The sequence below is a fragment of the Castor canadensis genome, chromosome X (genome assembly GCF_047511655.1).
Source record: "Castor canadensis chromosome X, mCasCan1.hap1v2, whole genome shotgun sequence".
NCBI lineage: Eukaryota > Metazoa > Chordata > Mammalia > Rodentia > Castoridae > Castor > Castor canadensis.
The window spans coordinates 36,533,232-36,549,541 of record NC_133405.1 but is presented as its reverse complement, the minus strand read 5'-3'; the positions used below and the strand labels follow the sequence as shown (position 1 = coordinate 36,549,541).

The following is a 16,310-nucleotide window of genomic DNA, read 5'->3' as shown; positions in this document are numbered from 1 at the left end:
GAGATCTCCCAATCTGTTGTTGGGGCAGAGTCAGATTTCTATATGATGATAACTTTAAAAACAGTTCCCAAGCTGTGCACAGTGGTGTGTGCCTGTATAATCCCAGGAGGGTGATGTAGAAGGATCACTTGAACCAAGGCAGTCAAGGTCAACGTGGGCAACATCTCAAAAATGGCTTTACTGTGAAAACCACATACTTCTAGTGTATGAACAATCTCCTAGGGGCAGTAACTCTCAGCCTAGGAAGGAAGCTTTGTTACTTCTCGAAGTTCAATGAAATTATTTTGAAATTATTTGTAGACAATGAAAAAATAAGGAACTTATAGATTATCTGGTTTGAACCTGTCATTTTACAAGTGATACAAGTGAGGAGAGTGAGAGACACAGAGTGGTGAGGACAATTTCACTGCTGGTTAGCAGGAGATCCTGGCTGAGGCCCAAGATCCTAAGTGAGGCATCTGCTCATCACAAGACTCTTTCAGGAATCATGCTCTCTCACGATTCATGACCTACCTACCTCAATGTCACATTTAGACATAATTGCAATGTTACAGGAGGTGATTGAACTTTAATTTCACATCACTTTCCATCTTTATTATAGTGATGTGCTTTGCTAATATTGGAAGCAGCGCTGCTGCAAAACTTCTTTGCTTGGGGAAGCAGCTGTACATGGAAAAAAAATCACAGACTATAATTTGACTCTGTGCCACAAAGGTTTTGGTCTGTATTTTCCTTTCGTCGGACCCTCTCTTTGTTGCTGGCTATGGAGTCTGCAAGTGGATTCTTCCAGTTATGTCACTGAAGCTGTAGACTTGGAGTTTTAGATGTGATCAATAAGTCAAATTGGGTTGCAATTTTCATATTAATTTTTGCCTAGAAAATATATTCTAATTTTTGTCACACATAATTATTATGATAACTTAGTGATGTTTAGCACAAAATAAGTGCTAAACAAATGTTCTTCATTTGAAATGAGCTCAGTAGGTAATTTTGGGTCTTCTGGTTCTGTCATATCAATAGCAGATGTGAACCATTGTCATGAAAACAAATGAATATACATATGTAATCACCATTAACCATGAGCATTTTTCTCGTATATTAATCTAGATTTTTCCTGTAAATGTAAGTGCAAGTTAATTGAATATGAGAGTATATGTATACATTCTCACATATATATGACCTACGGATTAAGCAACCCTAATCCAAAAATCCAAAATTCATTGGTTTTTGGATATTTGGATTTGAATGTTCAACTGGTAAAAATCACTTATGCAAATATTCCAAAATACAAAACACTTCTAATCCCAAGTATTATAAATAAAGGATATTTAATTTGTATGTAAATATATGAAAGGTATAAATATACACACCCACACACACTTGCTATACCTTGTATGCTAATAATGTGACATTTATTTGATTGGAATTGAAAAGCAAGCTTACATTTTCTTCTTGGTCTCCTTTCTGTTGATACCATCTAGCCCACATGGCTACTCCCTCAAGAAGAAGCTATAGCATTTATCAGTCTAACCTGTCAGGGTATTCCTCATACTGATATATTTTTGTTTTTCATTCAAAAATCAGTGGTAGTTAAACAAGTCAAAATGGCTACAAGCATTATTATTGCTTCTACTGGTTTTTCTAAAAAGAAATGCTTTTTTGTTGGGCATGGTAGCACACACTTGGGAAGCTGAGACAGGAGGAACACGAGTTCGAGGTAAGCCTGAGCTACATATGGAGATCCTGTCGGGAGAGAGATAGGAAGAGGAAGGAGAAGAAAGGAAAAAAGGAACAAGGAAAGAGAGGGGGAGGACAGAGGGAAGGAGGAAGGAAAGAAAAAAAGGAAGGAAGAAAGGAGGGAGAAAAGAAAGGCAGGCACTTTAACATGTTTATATATTTTGCTTCTCATTCTATAAAGAAATAAGTTTTTGGTGCTTCAGATTCTTTACCAGAAGTTAAGTAGAGATGATATGGCCAAATAATACTCTTTTCACGATTGAAGTCCTTAAAATAATTAAGGATCTTATTGGATAATCAAATGAGTGATTGAAAACACCAAGCTTAAATCTTAAAGTCAAATTTTGCAAGACAAATGGAAAGGAATGTATTTCCTCAGTAATCACTAGGGGTCTATTTTTATTTAGTCTCTGTTCCTACTTCCATCCTAGAGTGATTTTAGATCCATCATCCTGGGGAACTGCAACTGGAATAAGTTCTTTTTACTATGACAAATGCTTAACATAGCCTGCAGTTTGTGACTTATTGGAAGAAGCATAGATTAGGAAGACTCCTAATCCCCTTTGCTAATCCGATTCATCAGGCTCCAGGACTGTTTTGAGGGAAGAATAGAGGAACAGCATGAAAGAATCTGACTGTCTTCCTCCCTTTCCTCTTTCCTGTGGGCTTAGCTATGAGTTGTACCAATGGGCTACTCCTTAACTGTTGTGAATCCCTCATTCCAAACATAGTCTCATTAGTTCTATTGATTCAAACTCAGTGTTCAGGGCATTCAACAGGTGGTAGGCAACCAATGACTATGTGCTTCCCTGGGAGGGCAGGGGCCTCAGAAGGTGAATGCATTATGATATGCAGGTGAGGTGTAAGCATGCAGTGTATATGCATGTGTATTTAAACTTGGGTTTGTGCTGATATAAACAAAATTAAAGGGATCCAATCATGGTTTACAATTAAATAGGAAAAGGATGTTATTGGTTATAATAAAACTGAATGATGAAAAGGTCAGTCACTCAGATATAAAATTGCTTTAAAAATTTTAAATGTTAAGACTTTGTTATTGCTCTTGTCTCTGTATTTGACTGAGGGCAAGTTACTTGAAGTCACATTATCTTTAAAAACAAAGTTAAGAATGAAGATAAATATAATTCTTAACTTCTCAGAGTTGTTTAAAGATTGTCCAAATACTATGCCTGGCAAGGCCTTTAAGGTTTTTCATTCAAAGAAACTGTCTAAATGCAGTGTGTGTGTAACAAGTGTGTCATTGCTGGGTTTTCCCACACAGGTATTCAAGAGACGGTATTTTTACTTGACTCAACTTCCTGATGGTTCATATATTCTCAATTCCTATAAAGATGAGAAAAATTCAAAAGAATCTAAAGGTTGCATTTACTTGGACGCCTGCATTGATGTTGTTCAGGTAAGGCTATCAAGGAACCTTTCTTTCTCTTTCTCTAAGAGGTTGGACTATTAAGAATCTCGGCACTTTTTCCTTTTGGCTAATGGCATCTCCATGCACCAAAACATCCATACGAGAATTCTCTTCAGTACCCCACTCTCACTCAGAGTCAATACTTAAAGGTTTATTAAGTCCTTTTGAGTCTGGCTCCAAAGTGCTTCTTGAATCTCTTTTCTTTTTACTTTCACTGCCTATTCTCTGGTTCTCCCTTGTATTATTTTTGTCCTAGAGTCTTGCCTTCTTGTCTTCTGATTTATTGTCCATCTTGCTAAGACACAGATTGGGTTCCTCGCTTGTCTTCTCTAAACCTTTTGGCTCTTGATTCAGTGCTTCACAAATGGGAGAGCTAAAGCTCTTCCCATGGCACACAGAGTCCACAGTGATCTGGCCTTAACCCCACTGAATAGCCTCATCCCTCCTGCACACCCTTATATATTCTGTGTTCTGGTCACACCAGGCTATACACGTGTGTGTGGTTTTCCTTAACTTTTTTTCTCTTTCCGTGCTCTCCCATTGTGTTCCAGTTTGAACCTTTTAGGAATCAGCTTAAATGCCACTTCTGCCATGAAATACTTTCTGTTTCTTTCCTTGTGTTCATGCTCACCAAGTAGATTGAGCTCCGTCTTCCCTGTGCTGCCATTTTGCTTTTTCCTCTATCATGTAACAGTATCATGCTCTAATTTGTGGTTCTTTCTGCACATTCCTTTTTGGATGACATGGATCATTAGTTTCTGGATCTCCTATAATAATTAGAGGGCTGTGCACATCAGAGGGACTTAGCAAATGTTTATTGATTTGGGTTATTGAGGAGGCATAGACAAAGACAGGGTGGGGAATATAGGGCAGAGAGATTATCTGAACAGGAAATCAATTGGCCAAGAGAAAAGAAGCATTATTACAGAGTCAGGTTGACATGGTCGGTCAACTAGAAGAAGCACTGGGCTGATTAGGATGAGTAAATGTTGGTTCAACAACATCAATTTTACCTGAAGCTCTTTTTCTTTTTTGGCAGTACTAGGGTTTGAACTCAGGGCCTCACGCTTGCATAGCGTGAACCACTTGAGCCATGCTTCTATCCCATTTTGCTTTAGCTCTTTTTTCAGGTAGGGTCTCGTGCTTTTGCTCAGAGCCAGCCTCAGACCATGATCCTCCTAGTTATACCTCCTGCATACCTTGGATTGCAGGTGTGAGCAACCGTGCCCAGCAATTTACCTGAATCTTAATTTTCACAAATGGAAAATAAGATTGCTGTAAGGTTTAAATGTGAAAGCCCTTTTAAAAGTATAAAGATCAAGTGGGAAGCCCTAATTTCAAATCCCAGTCCCACCAAAAAGTATGCAAAGTATTAAGATCAATGTAAATAGAAGGTGCTTTTTATTTGTTTTTGTTTTGTGTGTCCAGTGCTGAGAATGGAACCCAGGGCCTTGAGCATACCTGGCAAATGCTATACCACCAAGCTACAGCCCCAGCCCAAAAGAAAGTATAATAAAAACATTCTTATTTTACTAGAAGAAAGAAAGCATATGCAATTTCTGCATTTTCTCCATTAGCCCTGGTCTGGATTGACCTTTCTTTGTAGTGCTTCCAGGATCATCTATTTGTGATTCCCCCTCCCAGATATTTTCAAGTATATAAATCTTTCTGATTTGCTCTAGTAGTTTAATTTCCTCTTTTTTCTGTGCTTTGAAGATTAGAAGGAAGAACTTTCTTAGTTCTTTGTGAATAACGACTAGGCAGTGGAGAATTATTGATCCATGAACCTTTCTTGAAATGAATTGTGAGACATTTGGGAGGGAGTACTGTTTCTTTTGCCGTAATGTGGTAAAGGAAAAGAATGGGTCGTTGTGCTTGAGGACAGGAGAGGGTCTTTATTTTCCTTATGTGCTTGTATTCACACAGGCCGCTTGTTTTTATGGCAGTAGTTTGACTTTCCTAATGTGAAGGATCCCATAATGCCTTAAATGATAACACTCAAGAAGTCGTAATTAATTTATACCAACTTGGTGCCTATACCACTGTGCTCAGTCCTGAGGAGAATAACAAGATATATTTGATGTAGTCATTTATTGTCTGGGAGTGTCTATTCCTTGTTGAAAGAAGCAATTATTTCATGAAAGTATTCACACACATATGTGCTAAGCTGAGTTAAAACTACTGAAATATAATATTTGAAGGGCAACTGAACTAACTGAATGCATGCTTTCTTTTTCCCCCCTCTAGTGCCCCAGAATGCGCCGTCATGCTTTTGAACTGAAGATGTTAGATAAATACAGCCATTATCTGGCTGCTGAAACTGAGCAGGAAATGGAGGAATGGTTGATAACTTTGAAAAAGATTATTCAGATCAATACTGACAGTTTAGTGCAAGAGAAAAAGGAAACAGTAGAAACAGCACAAGGTCAGAATTTTTAAATGATTCATTATTGAGGTAAAGCTCTTGTCTTTAATCCATGGGAATGTCTTTTGTGTAGGGTGAATATGGAACTCTTAATCTTGAAGGTTGACCTGCTTTTTCATTAAAACTGACTCTGGAGGTTGATAGAATTTTTGTTTAAGAGTGCTTGCTGCCTGGGCTCTGACATATGAAATATAACCAGACTGAAACGGATAAGAAATTCATGGCAGGTTTTCAAAAGTCCATTAAAGTTTTCCCTGTACTTTCATAATCAAAATTCTTTGCAATAAATTTAGTAGGAGAGGATGGGTGGAAGAGATAGGATTGTCCTCGTAGGTGATTAGTAGTGGTCTATATGGTTTGGAATATCTGCTTTTAATGAATTTGCAGATGATGAAACTAACAGCCAAGGAAAAGCCGAGAACATCATGGCCAGTTTGGAAAGGAGCATGCATCCGGAACTGATGAAGGTATGGCTTTCTTATGGCAACTTGCCTTCAGTTGATACAATGCAGGATTAGCGATTAAAGCTAGAATGCTGGATTCCATTTGGCAATGTCATTTCCAAGTTAAAAAAACAAGCAAATTGGTGAATCAGGTAAAGATTTACATGAAAATCTGCACTCCCAAAGATATACTTGTAAGTGCCAACTAACAGTTTTGAAAAGTTTATATTTTTCTAGATACCAAAAAGTACTTCCAGGTTTTTATGAGTTCATTAACTTTATCTTCTACTTTTTATTCAGTTTGATTACTATATGTCATTCATAAAGTATTCTTCTTCCAAGGGGTTAATTATGCAGATGATGTACATGGTATTCAATCAAATAATACATATGCTAATTTCATGTGAAAACCATATATATATTATATATATATATGTATAAATAATTTCATCAGATAAAAGATTTTAGTGAACAGACATTTGTGTTGTTTACTGTGTTCTCTGGAATTTGAAATGAACCAATTTTGAAAATGTAGATGTGATTGCCGTGCATATCATAGTAGGATATGTATTTTGCCCTTTGTGCTGTATAGTATAATAAGCTAGAAGGTTATATAACCCACTCACTCATTTAAATCCTTGTCAGACCTATTTTTATTTTTACTTTATTCTTCTTCCTGGATTATTGAGTTATGGAAATTTAGAAGTTCCTTTTTTTCTATTTAAAATAGAAAACTTCAGGTTGGGGGAGGTGGCCCAAACAATGTATTCATATGTGAGTACAAAGCTAATAATAATAAAAATTTTAAAAAATAAAATAAAATAGAAAACTTCAAAGCTGTTTTTCAAATTTAGAAACATACTTATGATCCCTTGATCTATACTTTCTGTGATTTTAGTTGTGTCCTGTATTAGTTAGCTTTTTTGTTGCTGTGACCAAATACCTGATAAAATCAACTTAAGTAGGGGGAATTATTTTGGCTCACAGTTATGGAGGGTTCAGTCCACTATCTCTTGGCCTCATACACTTGGGCAGAACATCATGGCAGCAGGAATGAGTGACAGAGGAGCTACTTCACATCATGCCAGACAGGAAGAAAAAGAGTGAGACAGGGACCAGGAGCCAAGTAGAACCTTCAAAGGCAACCCCCCACCCCACTCCCCACCCCTCCTCCTGCAATGACCTCCTTCCTTCAACTAGAGCATACCTTCTAAGGCTTCCACAATCTCCCAAAGTAGCGCCACCAGCTGGGGACCGCTTGCATTCAACACCTGAGCCTGTGGGGGACATTTCATATTCAAGCCATAACATATCCCCTCTCAATCTTTGTCATCCCAGACTCTGCAGCCCATTATGTGTTTCCTAAGATGACAGAATCAGAATTATATATATTTCATGGCTAACTCTATGGATATGTAAAAATATGCTGTTTTCTCATTTATTTCTCTTTTGCACCCAAACTCTCTTGGATTTCTTTTTTATACTGATACAGGATAAAAAATATTCTTGAAATTATGAAGCGGTGCATAGAAAGTATAAAAATCTGGTCTATAGCTTGTTGCAGGTCATAGTGATGGTGATACGTCACTCTCCAGATAAGCAAGTGTCCTTTATCCATCTTAAGTACATGAAAACAAAGAATGGCATACTTGTTTTTGTCAAAGTACAAGTTTCACATAAACTATATATTCAAAAGGTATTTAGTACTACTTTTAAGGAATTAAAGTAGTATTTTATGTACATTTTTAATTTCAGTATGGAAGAGAAACAGAACAGCTAAACAAACTCAGTAGAGGAGATGGAAGACAGAATCTCTTTTCTTTTGACTCGGAGGTTCAGGTATTAATGCTATTTCTTTAAAGAGTCCTATAATTGTTGCTTATTCAGATCAATAACACATGTGAAATGTTGCAGTCATCTTTTCACAGTGGAGAGTATGGGTTGCCTCATATTTGTCTTGTTCACTTTGAACATGTCGCTTGACTAACTCTTCACTTGTTTCTCAATATGTATAAATTAAAGAATGCTTACAGATGCTTTCCGTGTTCTTGGAACCCATTAAGTACAATTGTGAGCTAGTGACAGTGAATATCTGCAGTATAAAGAATGCTAAATCAAATGAGACATTTATTTTCCACATTCAATGTGGGCGTGTAGAACAGATAATTTTCATGTCTGGCTTAATCCAATTTTAAATGGAGGATGGTACAGCAAAGTGCAGTTAATAATGTATACTTTAATCTCATTCAAAAGATTTAGGCACCTTTTGTACTAAGTTATTTGTATTTATAAGATATGTATTTAATTCCATGACATTTTCTAATTAAATCTTGGATTTATTTAAATGGAAAAAGTCTATAGTATATAAGTATTACAAATAGTTTCCCTAACTAAAAATATTTCATGAGAAAATAAAATTGTTTTTTTTGTAATTTTTTTCCTTTTTCTACTTAAGATTTCTAATTAAAATAGTTTTATTTTGTTTAAAATAGATAAGTATTACATAAGCATTATAGTTTTTTCTTAGTGAAAATGTATTATGATAAAAAATAATTTGGGACTGATTTTATTCTTGTTTCTTTTGTGTTTTTCTTCAGTTTTCTATTTGAACTTTTAGATTTAGTTTGAAATTACAAAGTAGATAGTATGTAAAATAATACAAGCATTTTCTTTAATAAAAATATCATATAAAAGTAAGTTATTTGGGAAAAATTGATTTTTAAAAAATATCTAATTTCCCCTTTTCCCCACAGCAGTGTTATTTTGCTTTAGTGTCAGTTGTGTATGTGTTTTTTTTAAGAAAGTAAGAGAATAGTAGGCTTCAGGAATGCCAGTTCTAAAATAATTCATTCAGAAATTTACTTGTTCTAAATGTGTCTGAGCCTTTGATTTCCCCGCAGTGACTGGGCTTTAATTGGACATGTCAAGCTCTTTATTGTACACAAAGGAGGCAATTGACTGTGGTTGAAACTAAATCTAGCATCTTTAAAAACTTGTGGCATAGTGTTTTTGTGGTCATGAAACTGAACTGATTTTACGTTTGACTTGTTTACCAGTGGGCTACAATGAGAGGAAAATGAACAATTATGATGAAGGTTTAAGTGCAAAAAAATTGAATTTGATGTTTATTATGGAACACAGTCTTGCCAGAGTCACCCATGTTACATGTGTCAAATATCTTTCCTAGGTGAAGTGCCATTCTGTAATTTCAGCCTTCTCTTTTGGGCACAGTTTGGTGTAGAAACATGTTTTTTGTTTTGTTTTGTTTTGTTTTTTTGCCAGTGACCTTAGGGCATAAAAATGGCTGAAAACTTTGAACTACCCGGGAAAGGCCATATGTCTCAACATTTGTACTCACAGGCCTCAGGAGGGAAAGAATGAGGGATGGCTGGGGTGCATTGGTCTAGTTTCTCTTCACATTCCACTGTGTAAGACAGAAAAGAGAGCATATAAATGGGTGGAAATTAGAATTGATCTCTGTGGCAATGATTTGCCTCAGCTGGCTGCACAGATAAGTATTCAAGAGGGAGCTGTCTAATCCCACACATTGGTACTCCTTTTGTGGATAAATAGACTCAGAGTGAAAAAATCATACTTTCAGGTACAAATATTATATATTAGGCCCTTTTAAGGTGGATTTTTCAGTGCTACAGGCTATGTCACAGCAGCTATAATTAGCTAAGATTCTTCAGGCATAATACCTGTCTTGGCTTGGATTACTTAGGTAATTGAGAAAATGTCTTGTGTTTCTTGGCTTGAATTTTCCATATTGGCAGTATGCTCTGTTCAAATTCACTCAGTCATTTCCCGTCTACCATGCCTATGGCCTTAATGAAAGTTTAGTAGATTGATTCACAATCTATATTTTTCTTCCTATTTGTGAACACAATGTAAGTCTGTTCAACCATTCTAAAAGAACACATGAGCCTTGGGAGCTGAGAAGGTTGCTAGGAGTTTCTTTGAGGAGAGACAGATTTCTCCCCTACCCAGAGGGATTCCTTGACTCCAAGTATCTTTTGTTTTAACTTGTTTTTATCTTGAAATACCAATATTTTTTAAAAATGTATCTTAGTGGCATCCAGTGTACATCCTCCAGCTCTGATAGAAGCTGAGCTTAGTGTTTATCGGTTTCCTAAGCAGACGCCTCTCCCTCTGTTCATCATTTACATGTAGGTGGTCCCCTCTCACCCTACATGGAAAGCAAATGCCTCATTTGATTTGGCATTCTTTATACTACAGAACTTCACTGGCACTAGATCACAATTACATTTAATGGGTTTGAAGGACAACTGAAGTTCTCTGTAATCTCTCACTCCTCTTGGCCACCTCTCATCCTAGATGCTATTGACATTGAAATCCAGATTCCCAAACCAGGCCTTTCCTTATTTTCCAACCACCTACTAGTATCACATCAAGCTCAACACATCCCAGACTGAACGCATCATTTCTGTTCACCTTCCTCCAAATCTTCCATTCAGTTGTATTTCACAATATCAATATCTGTCTGTTAGATAAGCTAGAGACCATTGTGTTACTTCTGTGGTTTCTCATACCTGTTCCTTTCAATTTTTCTTCCTGTAAACCTCATAAAGGAAACAAATCCTGCCATCCTGGAACATATATTTTTTGGGGGAAGACAAACAATGGACAACTAAATAAGTATGAAAGTAATGTCAGGAAAATCAGAGGGAGGGAGTATAGTCTGTGAGGAAGCATGCAGTTGTCATCAGGGAGTTATGGAAGGTGTCTCTGTAGAAGTACATTGTTGAGCCAGGCACCAGTGGCTCACACCTGTAATCCTAGCTACTTGGGAGGCAGACATCAGGAGGATTATGGTTGGAGGTCAGCCCGGGCAAGTTGTTTGGGAGACCCTATCTTGAAAATATCCAACACAAAAAAGGGCTGGCAGAGTGGCTCAAATAGGTAGAGCACCTGTCTAGTAATCATGAAGCCCTGAGTTCAAACCCCAGTACTACCACCACCAAAAAAAGAGTTCATAGTTGATCAGGGACTTTAATGAAATGAGGGAGCAAGCCTTGCAGCTGTGTAGGGGAAGAGGGTTCCTGACAGAATAGCCAGTGCAAAGGCCCTGGAGTGGGAGTGTACTTGGTATGCTAGAAAAATAACCAAGGAGGCCAGTATGGTTGAAGCAGACAGATGGGGTGGGAAGGCAAAAGTGGTAGGAGGTGAGGTCAGAGGTGTGAGAGGAGGCAGGGGATCATGTCATGTAGGATTTTGTAGGCCATGGTGTGGATCTGTGACCTGTCTGTCCATTGCCTTAGATCAGATCCCCATTGTCTCCCTTCTGGCTTTCTCCATCAGTGTTTGAGCTCCACAAAGTCTTGTTGAATGAAAACATAAAAATAAGATTTAAATGAAGAATGGGCAGAGAACTGTTGTACTCTGCCACTTTTACTATATTAATCTGAGTCTATATCAGTCCATATTAATGTGAATACTATCTTTTTTTAAAAATCATTTATATTATCTGTTTTATAGAGGTTGGACTTTTCAGGAATTGAACCTGATGTAAAGCCATTTGAAGAAAAGTGTAACAAGCGTTTCCTTGTAAATTGCCATGATTTAACTTTCAATATCTTGGGTCACATCGGAGATAATGCAAAAGGACCACCCACAAATGTATGTATGACTTTTCCTTCTACTTCCTTGGAACCAGCATGTTAAAGAAATACCTTTCTTTCTCATGACTTAGAATTAATTTACTGGATGAAAATTCCTTTGCTATATATTATGATAAATTTGAAATGGAAGAATTTCATGCATTTCTTTTGCCAAAATATGAATACATTCTCTTCCTGAGAGGATGCATGAAAGCTTTACTTACAAGGGCAGATCAAGAAGGCTTTTGCCTTTCAGGAGGGCTATGTCCCAGGAACCTGGAAAATCCTTACATTGTGAATTCTAATAAGAATGATTTGTTTTTTTCCCCCTTTATTGTGCTAGGTGAGTGAACATTGTGGCATTTACAAAGGTTCTTACAATGTATCAAGTATATCATACTTGAATTCACCCCCCTATTGCTGTCCTTTATCTTTCCCCCCACATTCCTGGGGTAGTTTCAGCAGGTATCATTTTTGCACTTACATGCATGTGTACACAGCATTTGTACTATATTTACCCCCACACACACACCTTTCCCCACCACCTCTGTCCTCCCACTGGTACCAACCCCTCCACCCTGGGCAGGACCTGTTCCACCATTCTGTTCTCTGATTTGGTAGAAGAAAAAAAGAAAGAAAAATGACATTTTTGCTTGTTTGAGATAAAAGTAGCAACACAGGGAGTTTCCTTGTGATATTTCCATGTATATATGTATTATAACTCCTATTGGTTCATATCCTCTAATTTTCTTCATTCTACCTTAGTCCCTTTCTTTTGGTGTTTTCAGCCAGTTTAAGAATTCTGTATTCATTCTTGTATGGAGAACATATCAACCATATTCAACTTCTTAGTTTCCTTCTTTTACCCTCCCCCTTCCATACTTGACTTCCCCCTTAGCGTGACCAGTGTTTCATAATATTACTGCATTTGTTTTAGTTCTGTATTCCACATATGAGGGAGAACATGCAACTTTTGGCCTTCTGAACCTGGATAACTTCACTTAAGATAATGTTCTCCAGTTCCATCCATTTACCTATGAATGACAAATTTTCATTCTTCTTTGTGAATGAGTAAAATTCCATTGTATATAAATGCGTTTTTTAATCCATTCGTTGGTAGTGGGGCATCTTGGCTGTTTGCATAGCTTGGCTATTGTGAATGGTGCTGCAATAAACATGGGTGTGCAGGTGCTTTTGTTGTAAGCTGACTCACATTCCTTCAGGTATATCCCTAGGAGTGGAGATGCTGGATTGTATGGCAGATCTATTTTTAGTTTTTTGAGGAGCCTCCATACTATTTTCCACAGTGTTTGTACTAGTTTACATTACCACTAGCCGTGTATGAGGGTTCTTTTTCCCCACATCCTCGCCAGCATTTGTTGTTGTTTTTGTTCTTGATGGTAGCTGTTCTAACAGGAGCGAGGTGGAATATTAATGTGGTTTTGATTTGCATTTCCTTTATGGCCAAGGATTGTGAGCATTTTTTCATGTGCTTTTAGCCATTTGAACTTCTTCCTTTGAAAAGGCTCTGTTCAGTTCATTTGTCCATTTTTTCATTGGGTCATTGATTTTTTGAGAGTTTAGTTTTTTGAGCTCCCTGTATATTCTTATTATGTGTCCCTTGTCTAATGTATAGCTGGCAAAGATTCTCTCCCATTCTGTGGGTGGCCTCTTCAATTTAGAAACCATTTCTTTTGTTGAGCAGAAGCTTTTTCTTTTCATGTAGTCCCATTTGTTGATCCTTTCTCATAGTTGCTGAGCCAATTGCGTTCTACTGAGGAAGTCATTGCCTATGCCTATTGCTTCCAGTGTATTCCCTGCTCTTTCCTGTACTAACTGCAAGGTTTCAGGTCTTATATTAAAGTCCTTAACCCATTTTGAGTAGTATTTGTACAGGGTGACAAATAGGGATCTAGTTTCAGTTTTCTGCAAGCAGATAACAATTTTCCCCCCAGCATTTGTTGAAGAGGCTCTCCTTTCTCCTTTATATGTTTTTGGCACCTTTGTCAAAAATAAGGTGGGCATAGCTGTGTGGATTCATATCCAGGTCCTCTATTCTGTTCCACTGGTCTTCATATCTGTTTTTGTGCCAGTACCATGCTGTTTCTATTGCTATGGTTCTGTAGTACAGTTTGAAGTCGGGTACTGTGATACCTCCAGCATTGCCCTTTTTGCTCAGGATTGCCTTGGCTGTTCATGGTCTTTTGTGTTTCCAAATGGACTTTAGGATAGATTTTTCAATCTCTGTGATGAATATCATTGAGATTTTGATGGGAATTGCAGTGAACATGTAGATTTCTTTTGGTAGTATAGCCATTTTTACTATGTTGATTCTACAAATCCGTGAGCATGGGAGATTTTTCCATCTTCTGTAGTTATCTTTGGTTTCTTTCTTCAGTGGTTTATAGTTCTCCTTGTAGAGGTCACTCACACCCTTTGTTAAGTTTATTCCTGGGTATTTGATTTTTTTGAGGCTATTGTAAATGGAATTATTTTCCTGTATTCTTTCTCAATCTGTTCATTGTTGGTGCATAGAAAGGCTACTGATTTTTGTAAATTGATTTTGTATCCTTCTACTTCGCCGAAACTTTATTTACTGTGTCTAGTAGATTTTTGGTGGAGTTTTTCAGGGTTTTTAGGTATAAGATCATGTTGTCTGTGAATAAGGATAGTTTGACTCCTTCCTTACCTATTTGTATTTCTTTTATTTCTTCTTCCTTTCTTATTGCTCTGGCTAGGAATTGCAAGACCATGTTGAATAGGAGTGGAGAGAGTGGACACCTTTGTCACATTCCTGACTTTAGGGGAAATGGTTTCAGTTTTTCCCCATTAAGTATGTTGGTTACAGGTTCATCATATATAGCCTTTATCGTGTTGAGGTACATTCCTTCTATTCCTAGGTTCATCAGAGCTTTTCTCATGAAAGGATGTTGAATATTATTGAAGGCTTTTTCCGCATTTATTGATGGTCAAGTGGTTTTTCTCTTTGAAGAAGTATGATTTCTTTTGTGGAATTGGTTCACAGCAATGAATAAGTGTCACCAAAGCCATGGTGGGATGCTGATTGTGTGCAGTGTGCTAGCCTCACTCACTGTTCTATAGAATGAGGTTCATTTTGGTCTGCATAGTTATGAGGTATCATTCAGAAATACTTGAAGCTGTAAATGAAAAATGTTTAAGAGGCTGTATTTTATGTTCATCCTTACTTTTGGTTTTCTAGTTTTAAAAATATTGACAGCAACAATTTTTTCTCTTGTAAAGTGGCTGAAATGCACCAAAGCACTTTTCTGTTTGCAAAGGGTTAATCTTTATGCCATCTGGCATGAAATTTCTCTTTGTGACCAGCTTTCCAGTGCCATCTGTAGGGAGGAGTCATGGCTTCCAAAATTGCTGATGGGGCAAAGCTTTTGTTGAGTAATTTGGTGTTAACTGATATTAGCTTTTATGAAATGTATTGTTTGGTAAGTTATAACATTATAGAAAGGAAGATTTCTTTCTAATCTACAACACTGGCATTATTTGGGAGGAGGGTAGTTTCAGTAAACATGTAGAAAATTAAATTTTGTTCATGGAATCATTGTTTAAATAGTAGCTTTTGATTTCTACTCATCTTTTTCAAAATTCATAACTGGTGAAATTCTTTACACCTGACAAAAGTTAACATTTCATTAAGTCTGTTATCTTGGAATGCTCTTTCTTCGATGCAGATAAATCATAATACAGTTTTAGCTAAATGTTGAGCTCAAAAAGGAACTGCAAGAAAAAAACTGGAAGACTCAAAAAATCAAGTTGCAATTCATGTGCCTCCCCCACTCACATCCCTCACCCAAAGTCTTAGTATTAAAATGTAACTCTTTTCATTTCTAGGTTGAGCCCTTTTTTATAAATCTTGCCTTATTTGATGTAAAGAACAATTGTAAGATTTCAGCTGACTTTCACTTAGACCTGAACCCCCCATCTGTCCGGGAAATGCTGTGGGGTACTCCAGGCCAACTGACCAATGATGGAAACACAAAGGGCTCTTCACCTGAGTCTTTCATTCATGGAATTGCTGAATCTCACTTACGCTACATAAAGCAGGTAAAGAATGATCTTTAGCCTTAGTAGCACATTTGGAACAAGAAACAAAAACAGCCATCTTTGCATTAGTTCATGGTTTCAGGCCAATTTTTATGGCTTTTCATCTCTTAGAAGCTCTGCCTATAAGTATTTTTCTGGTGAGTGAAATTGGAGGGGGAAAATGGAAACTAGTAAACATGCTAATAACACATTGGCAAAGTAACATTTTCAGTGGACCCATAATGTGGATTCAAAGGAACTATTTTGTGAGAGGATGCAGAGACCCACACACACACACTCTTACCCTCTCTAGGTGCATCTTCTGATCAAGGCAGTATATATAGTATTTTCTTTTTTGAAGAAGAATTGACCGTATATTCCTAAGTCTATTATAAGTAGGGAGTTTTTGTTGTAGTTTTGGTGGGGGGATTGGCAGTACTGGGGTTTGAACTCTGGGCCTTGTGCTTGCTAGGCAGGTGCTGTACCATTTGAGCCATACCAGCCCATGAGTAGATAGTTTTAATGGAGCACAAAAACTATTATAGGGGTTCTACTTGAGAAGCAATGGGAAGGAACTGCTGTGTCCCAGTTGTAAT

The 16,310-nt window shown here is 37.2% G+C and overlaps 1 protein-coding gene across 5 annotated transcripts in view; it reads left to right on the top strand.

The window, feature by feature from the left end:
- Positions 1–16,310, top strand: part of Dock11 (dedicator of cytokinesis 11) — a 191,688-nt gene that overhangs the window by 64,299 nt on the left and 111,079 nt on the right. For all 5 annotated transcript variants that reach the window (XM_074063355.1, XM_074063353.1, XM_074063354.1 and 2 more), the window contains exons 7-12: positions 3,020–3,154; positions 5,414–5,591; positions 5,979–6,058; positions 7,790–7,873; positions 11,534–11,674; positions 15,523–15,735. In XM_074063355.1, the coding sequence (XP_073919456.1) occupies positions 3,020–3,154; positions 5,414–5,591; positions 5,979–6,058; positions 7,790–7,873; positions 11,534–11,674; positions 15,523–15,735 (831 nt within the window). The remainder of the gene's footprint in view (positions 1–3,019; positions 3,155–5,413; positions 5,592–5,978; positions 6,059–7,789; positions 7,874–11,533; positions 11,675–15,522; positions 15,736–16,310) is intronic.